This window comes from Aegilops tauschii, chromosome 3 (assembly GCF_002575655.3).
Source record: "Aegilops tauschii subsp. strangulata cultivar AL8/78 chromosome 3, Aet v6.0, whole genome shotgun sequence".
Lineage (NCBI taxonomy): Eukaryota > Viridiplantae > Streptophyta > Magnoliopsida > Poales > Poaceae > Aegilops > Aegilops tauschii.
In genome coordinates, this window is record NC_053037.3 from 310,519,321 (window position 1) to 310,527,727 (window position 8,407).

The window sequence follows — 8,407 nt, forward strand, 5'->3', positions numbered from 1 at the left end:
AATCACCATTTCAATCTTTGAGTGATGGCATTGATGCACATATTCAAAAGCCCATGCCATACAATCTTGGATACTTTTGCTATGCAGAAAGCCATATTGATTTTTCTGCACCAATTTAAGAATGGTCCTTTGCACTCTGTTGGCCAAAAGTTTGGTGAGAATTTTCAGTGCACAGTTGAGAAGTGAGATAGGTGTGAAGTCCCCATGGGAGGAGAGGGTTATCTTTCTTAGGGATCATGGTGATGAAGAAATAATTGATGCTCTCCATATTGATATGACCCTGATAAAAATCCTCAATGAGTTTGCAGAAGTCCAAAGTTACAATGTGCCAACAAGCTTTGAGAAGCTTTTGTGAAACCGGTCCAAGGGCTTTGTCGGCAAGCATCTGTTCAGTAACCAAATCAATCTCCTCTTTGTTGAAAGGAACTTCCAGATCATGTAAATCATTAGTGCTTAAGACCAAGTTCTGAAGTTGCAAAGGATTGCGGGTAGGAGTGATGGATCCAAGTCCTTCTTTAAAGGTTCCGAAGAAAGTAAGTGGTTGATGTCTTTGTTGGTTACTACATGCCTAAGATCTTGGTATTTTCCATTGTTCTTTTTTCCTTCTAGTAATAATTTGGATGTGTGCATCATCAATGTCTCAAGTTGCTCGTGGTATTAAATTGTTGCAGAAGCCAGGGGTACTTGGTATCGTCTTGATATTAATATATTCCGTTTACCAAAAAAGCATTCGGGTGGTGCAAAATGTTTCCAAAAGATAGACCTCTATGATGTACTAGTACAAGATAACTAATGAACCTAAACATTCCATGTGGTCAAATGATATGTACACATCGATTCATATTTGCGGGCAACTAATGCATTTCTTTCTAGAACATGCCTCATATCGTCATCATCTACCTCTTCTGGAAGTTGAGCTTCATGATGGCAAAACCGAACAAGAAGGCAAACAGCACCGCAAACGCCACGACCACCGTAGCAACATAACCTAACCAGCTGTGCTTGAAGTCGAAGTAGCCCTCTATAAAGTCTTTCACGGGAGTGCCGTCCTCCATTGGCGTTGTGACATCGCCAAACTGTGAGACAACCAGCCCGTACAGTGTCCACGCTACGGGGCATACCCAGCAATACCATCTCCACCAGATTGGAACTTTCTGTACATTGTTTCAGGGTAAAACGGGGAATAGTTAAGCTACGAAATGCTGAAAAAAGGAGTAGACGTGGACTGCCAAAGGTGATGGCACTTACTGGTCGGGGGATGATGAATCCTGAGAAGAGATTCCAGATGGCGTAGAATGCTGACGAGACGATTGAGGCGATGTGGTAGTTGGGTGTCAGGCCAACAGCCATCATGCCGTAGAATGTGAAGTAGAGCAGCGTGAAGTACATGAAGAAGAGGTACCAGAAGAATTTAGGAGCTGTCCACTCAAACCCAATCATCGAGTAAACTATGACTCCGTATACGGTAGCCTGAGCGAGTGTGTATGGGAGTTCAATGACAACCTGCAATAGAGAAGTTTTAACACTAATCAGACTCTGGCTCTCAGTAATGCAACCACCAGCTTAGAGCATGAGCACCTGGAATTTTGAATACTAGGAGAACAACTTTCACCTGGCCAAATGCGTACGGGAATGCTGAGTACATGCCGGCTGCTCTTTCACGGTAAAAGACTGTCCTCTCCACAGCCACCACTGGTTGAACCGAAGTACAGTTCATAATACCAATGAACAGCACTGCAGCATACATTGACCCCATGGCGTTGAACAAGTCTTGTGACTGGCTCCTGGAATAAGAAGCAAGAGATAAATAAAGTTTCAAAGGTTGGCTGCTTGCTTGCTATATAGGATGTGTGTGTCATGACATACATTTTGCCACCAAGGTCCCAGAAGATGGTGCCGAAGAGGAGAGCAATCACAGTAGTGAAAAGGAACCTAACGGCATTGTAAGGAGGGTTCCTCCAGTATGACAGGTTCTGCTTCCACAGGCAAGCCATGCATTGTGTGATCGAAGACTGCGAGTACTGGGTAGGGAAATACAGATCAGTTGAACCCGGCGCGGGTTGGCTCTGTTCCTTTATCAATGCCTTGTTTCTCCTGCAAAAGGTAACATACCAATATTACATCTACATCTGCCATAGCAAAAATGCATTGGAGAAAGGAAAGCTGGCCTATTGTCCACTTCAGAGAAAAAAACCCGTTTCGGAAAAAAAAGCTGGCCTATTGGAAGTCTGCCTTTGCAAATCTAAGTCCAAGTCAAAGAGCATTAGTATGTTACAACCGGGTAGTCCTTCAGTTTGTTATCATACCTTAGTTGTATTAGTATGCTTTTTTTTTGCGGGTAAGTTGTATTAGTATGCTGAGTTACCTGTAGCAAGCTTCTAAGGTTTTGACATACCATAAATAAATCTAGTACCTATTTATCTGTAGTATGCTAAGTTACTTTATCTGTAGCATACTTAAAATAACTATGTTTCCTTGACCATCTAATGTCTAGGATGGCAAGTAAGTTACTCACTGGTAGAGTTCAGATTTCTTGTATATGTCACTGAAATCAATGCCTAGCATCTGTTCTTGACCGATCGTTGTCACTTCCAACATCCATGTTGCCGGATTGTAGCCATCTTTAATTTTGCTGACCCCATGAATGCCCTGAGCAAAACAAAACCATGGGCTTATCAGTAAGCAAATTAGATTAGGGTAATATTCAAATTCTTGTAACATTGGTTTACCTCATAGTAATTGATTAAGTCTGCAGAATGATGGCCCAATGGACCAGCATAGATCTCTTCTCCACCTCGCTTCATCAGGAATAGCTGCAAGCATTGATCAGGAAGTTTAGATCTCAGGGCATAATTCAAGGTTTGGACAACCAGCCATAATCAAGCGGTCAAGCCAGGCTAATGAATCGTGCAGATCACACTTCTACAGTAGAGAATGTCCACAGGAAAGCTGGTAGAAATCTCCGCTGTGAAATCTCACTCACCTCATCAAATGCTTCAAATATGTCAATGCTAGGTTGATGAATCGTGCAAACCACAGTTCTACCAGTATCAACAGTGTTCCTCACTGTCCTCATCACGATTGCGGCTGCTCGGGCATCAAGTCCGGAGGTTGGCTCATCCATGAAAATGATAGAAGGATTAGCAACGAGCTCCACAGCAATGGTCAGCCTCTTCCTCTGTTCAGTTGACAGACCATTCACTCCCGGTAGACCAACCAATGCATCTTTCAGAGGCTTGAGCTCCACAAGCTCCATCACCTCCTCGATGAACATCTGCATACACAGAGGTAAGAAACAGTCGATCGTGTATTAACTAAAGCTAATAATTGCTATTTCGGTTGACTGACCCTTCTTTTGTTTGAATCAACATCCTCGGGGAGACGGAGCCATGCTGAGAAAAGCAGCGACTCATAGACTGTCACCTGCGGAGAGTGGATATCATTCTGTTCGCAGTATCCTGATACGCGTGCAAAGGTCTCTTGTTTCTTCGGGTATCCTGAAATGCTGATGTTTCCTTGAATGTACCCACCTGTCTTTCTCCCTGCCAACACATCCATCAGAGTAGTCTTGCCAGCACCACTGACACCCATCAGGGCAGTCAGTACCCCTGGCCTGAAAGATCCACTAACACCTTTGAGGAGCTCCAATCGGTCTTCAACTACGCCTTGTGCTTTCATTTCCTGAAACAAATTTCGTACTCATGGTTAGGAACTATGACAATGACCTATGATGATACTGTAACAGAAGCATTTTTTTATCAATTACCAGTGGCATGTCAACAGAGTATCTGATGTTGTCAAAGGTGAGTGAAAGCGGGAGAAATGGAAGCACCATTCCCCTTTGCATGGGGCTAGAATTCTCTTCGACTATTGCTGAGTCATTTCCAGTGTTCATTCGTATCGGTCCATCATTGCTTGGTGATAACATGCGATCATTGTCCAGAACCTCACCGTTCAGGTTGGCATGCTTCTCCTTCAGTTCGTCTTCAGATACCGACGAACGGGAGTTACCGTATGCTGGAAAACCCCAAGATGAAACCGTTCTCAGGAATAGATAATAACCAAATCCACGAAAAATGATCAAACTAGTTCTGCATGTACTCACCCTTCAGGTATGTAAGGGCAAGAGTGAAGAGAGCATTGAACAACAAGGTGTACCCGAGCATTGCACCCAAACCGATCCAGTACCACTTTGCTTCTGGAAACACTCCGCGATACTTCAGGACTTGCACTCCAAGGGTCTCGTTTGAGGCCGTGCTATTCAATATTTTATCCCAGCTGTGACCGAAGAACTCATTCACTGAGATGGCATTCTGTGCATACATTAGTGGGGAGATCCAGTAGCCCCAAATCCACCATTTCTTCACTTTTTCTGCAAGTTTGAAAGAAGGAAGGCTTACATATGAAAAAAATCTGTATTGTCAAGGACTATTGGGCAAGAAGGATGAATATTTACCTCTTACTAGAATGAATCCGCCCAATACCATAAAAATGAGCAGCATGAATGATGCAAAGACATTCGCAACAATCATGTTCCTTGCTGCTCCACCAATGAATCGGAAGAGTGATGCCGCCATCTGATTGATTGCTAACATAAGAAGATATTGCTTGAAGAACCTGGTTGATGGATAGCAGGTTCTGTCAGAACATTTCCGAACACCATCAAAACAAGATGCACCATTGTTAACCAAAAAGAGAATTCCCATAAATCTCACCTGCCTACATTTGGGTCGAACCCCATGACATAGTATGTTATGAAAACATAACCGCCAACCTCAACAAATGTTATTGGGATCTTGAGGATCCATGAGGGTATTGTGTAAGCCCATGCTGGGTAGAAAAGGAGGTCCCTCTGCTTGAAGAACACGGGTAGCTTAAAGACGGTGAGTGCAAGCTCAGAGAAGCCATTGAACATGATCATGAGCACACCAAAGAAGAGTGCCCCCATGTAGATGCCCCCATTTGTCACCGAGTCGCGCTTCATCTTTGTACGGAAGAAGAGCGTCATTGCAATAAATGACATGAGGATCAGCTGTAATGCCAGAATATGAGGGAATCCGTCATGCGTATGTTGCTTCTCATTCCATTATATACCAACCAATATATTTGTTTGTACTAATGGCAATTACCTGGAAGGTTCTAAACATGTAGACGAAAGAGTTCCTTTTCATGAGGAGGATCTCCCTGCCAATGTTTGCCTTTAGCAGCTCCGTGCCACTCACACCATACCTCGTAGTTGTCAATGCTGCTGGATGGCTCTTGCTCTTGTCGAATGGCACAGCGAGCTCCTTTCTTATAGCTCTCCCGGTGTGGAATGACTGGAATGCACGCACAAAGTCTTTAACCGGCACGAACCGGTAGGACTCATCACCCCGCACCCAGTATTGCTTTTGATCTTTCTTCGAAGTCACCTATCCATTAATCGCAGAGACACATCTTTAATAAAAGCACCCATTCAGTACATAAGAGGGTGGTGGCAATGGCAATATAAGTACCTCTTGCAAGAAGTCGGCGACGCCCTTCCTTTCAGGACACTTGAACCCCACAGACTCGAAGAATTCAAGCACGTCGTCACGAGGGCCCTGGTACACGACTTGGCCATCAGAGAGGAGGATGATGTCATCGAATAAGTTGTACGTTTCAGGGGCTGGCTGCAGCAGGGAGATGACGGCTGTGCCACCAAGGATGTGCACAGATTGCCTGAGTGAGTTTACAATCTGAAATGTAGTTGAGCTGTCGAGCCCAGTTGAGATCTCGTCCATGAAGAGCGCCTTGGCCGGCCCAACCAGCATCTCACCTACAGGACATATCAACGTAAGCTTATTCATGGAACTGTTTATTTAATAGCTGACGTTGACATACATACTGAAATGGAGCTGGAGTTCTATCCTTTTTTACCAGTTGTAACACGCTTCCGTTGTCCACCAGAGATGCCCCTGAGCATCTCGTCCCCAACCATCGTGTCTGCACACATCTCTAGTCCTAATATCTGTAAAATGTAGCAATGTCCAAACGGTGAGCAGACAGATTTGGGTAATTCAATCTGAAGTCACTCGTAGCTGTAGCTCAAAGTTTCATGTACTACCTTCAGTATATAGTCTGTGTTCACATTGGCCTCCAGACCTCCCATTGAAGAAGCCTAATGAAGATAAACAGAAAAAAAAATACATGAAGTCTTCATTTCAGATTAGATATCATGAAGAACACACAGAAACCACCAAAATATTCTTGGTTTATTTCGGATTTGCAAGTCTTGCCTTCATAAATGCATCAATATCAGCATCTGGCTTGATATTTGCGGCCTTCTCTCGCCTCGACAACTCAGTCAGCATATCTGGCAATGTAACAAAAAGGAAGCTTGATAAGCATAGCTCAAGCAAACTAAGCCAATCCCACAGAATCTGAAAACAGCAGAAATGAATGCATGAGCAAGTGCATGTGACAGTTGCAGAGAATGGTACCAAAGCGAGTGCCAACACCCTGGCAGCGTGCGGAGAAGGCGAGTGTCTCCCTCACAGTCATCTCCCCTATGTGGAGGTCGTGCTGGCTTATGTACGCCGCCGTCCTCTCCGGCACAAACTCCTCCATCCCGTGCCCGTTGTAGGTAACATTGCCTGAGACCTTGAGGTCTTTGTCGAGCCTCCCGGCCAAGGCGAGCAGCAAGGTGGTCTTGCCTGACCCAGGTGGGCCCAACAGGAGTGTCATCCTGCGCGAACGAAAAGAGCGTGAGGTGGAAGGAGCGATGAATGAAACCGAGCTCCAAAAGACCCGGGTCAAAGTCTACAAGTTCAATGTTCAAACAGGTGACAAGTGTACTCCGCAGGCAAGCAGAGCATGAGCATCGCATGTTTTCTGTGGCCAAAAGGCAAGAGAGATGTTTTGACTACCTGCGGGGCTTGATGATGCCACTGACGTCGTGGAGGATGGGCATGGTCCGCTTCCTGTTGGGGAGTATGCGCAGCGCGTTCGCCGCTTCCTGCACCAAGCACAACCAAAACAAATCAATGATCTCTTCCACTGACACGCAGAGACACAGACGTGTTGGTGCGATGATCACCTCGAGCGTGTTGGTGATGGAGTTGAGGACGGTGGGGAGGCCGCTGTTGCCGACCCGGACCTCCGCCTCCGCCACCAGGTGCTCGAACCGCACCTCGATCGTCGGCATTTCAATCCCAACCCTGCGCAACCAGACACGCACAAATCGTCAAACACCCGGCAGGCATGGCAACGAGACATTCCTAGCTCCGCCCACGAAACAGAAACGAGTAGTAGCACGCACGCACCGTTCGAGGCGGTCCTTGAGCTTGAGCAGGAAGCGCTCGTTGTCCTCGTCAGCGACGCGCACGAGGCGCTCGAGGAGAGCCCGGCGCTCGCGCGGCCCGAGGCCGTGCACGTCCACGACCCCCTTCCCCGCCGCCGCCCCGGGGGCCGCGCCCTCGCCGCCGTCGAGAGGCGGGAGGATGGCACGGCGGACGCGGTCGTAGGTGGGCAGCTTCTCGAGCGCGGCCCAGCGCAGCGCCTCCTCGTCGTCCTCGTCCCTGGACGATCGCGAGAACACGTCGTCGCCGCGCCGCCATATGGAGCCGCTGTCGCGCCGCATGCTGGCGACCTTGTGGATTTCCGCCGTCGCGTCCATCTCCCCTAACCCCCCACCGTCGGCGTGATTTCCAAGGGCTTTTCTCAGGCGCGTTTATGCTTATTCGGGTGAGGTGGGACTGCTGCTGGTGCTGGGAGGGAAGCTGGGACGACGGGGGTTTTGTAGGGCGTGGGAATCCGTTGGGACGGGACGGGACGGAGGAGGGAAGGTGGTGGCTTGCGCTTGCGAGTCAGAGTTGGGAAGCGGGGAAAGTGAGAACACGGGAGACGGCTTGGTTACCACGGAAATCCCCGTCCATTTCTACTATGCGGCCGCTTGTCGCTTCTAGAAGCCTAGTCCGTACTCCGAGGCTGGACTAGGGTCGCAGTCCTCTAGAAGGGCGTGTCCTTCCGCGGAGGATTGGCGAGCCAGCATTTATTTCGCCAGCATTACCTGCGGGAATGCGGGCTTGATTAAACTCGTAAGTATTTATTTGCCAACATTTTCCCCCCTCTGTCCAATCTATTTTTGTCCTCCTTTGTTTATAGGAAGGATTTTAGTAGGAATTCTATAAGGAAGATTTTCTCCGGCGCCCTTTGATTTGTAGGAATAAATTTCTATTTTTATGTGAGTAGGAACTAATCCTCTACATTTCAAATGAAAAAAAACATTAGGCTATACTCGATGGAAAATTCTTACCTATGCATCAAATGAGATCTTTTTTCCTATAAGAATTGAGATACATGTCTTTTTCTTTTTTTGCGGGGTGAGATACATGTCATTTTACTTTTTATGATTTTTCCTATTACTATCATATGAACCAAAAGAGGC

General features: G+C 46.7%; 1 protein-coding gene across 1 annotated transcript; it reads right to left on the reverse strand.

Moving 5' to 3' along the window:
• Positions 1-681: 681 nt before the first annotated feature.
• Positions 682-7,893, reverse strand: LOC109766302 (ABC transporter G family member 36). The gene is made up of 21 exons (XM_020325067.4): positions 7,284-7,893; positions 7,058-7,178; positions 6,888-6,976; positions 6,462-6,706; positions 6,258-6,334; positions 6,086-6,139; positions 5,899-5,989; positions 5,496-5,797; positions 5,130-5,411; positions 4,716-5,032; positions 4,457-4,617; positions 4,106-4,372; positions 3,767-4,017; positions 3,349-3,681; positions 2,984-3,274; positions 2,730-2,813; positions 2,516-2,649; positions 1,867-2,094; positions 1,613-1,784; positions 1,249-1,503; positions 682-1,154 (listed from the first exon to the last, which is right to left on the reverse strand). The coding sequence occupies exons 1-21, from the start codon at positions 7,634-7,636 to the stop codon at positions 897-899; spliced, it is 4,365 nt and encodes a 1,454-aa protein (XP_020180656.1). The 5' UTR covers positions 7,637-7,893; the 3' UTR covers positions 682-896.
• Positions 7,894-8,407: the final 514 nt, after the last annotated feature.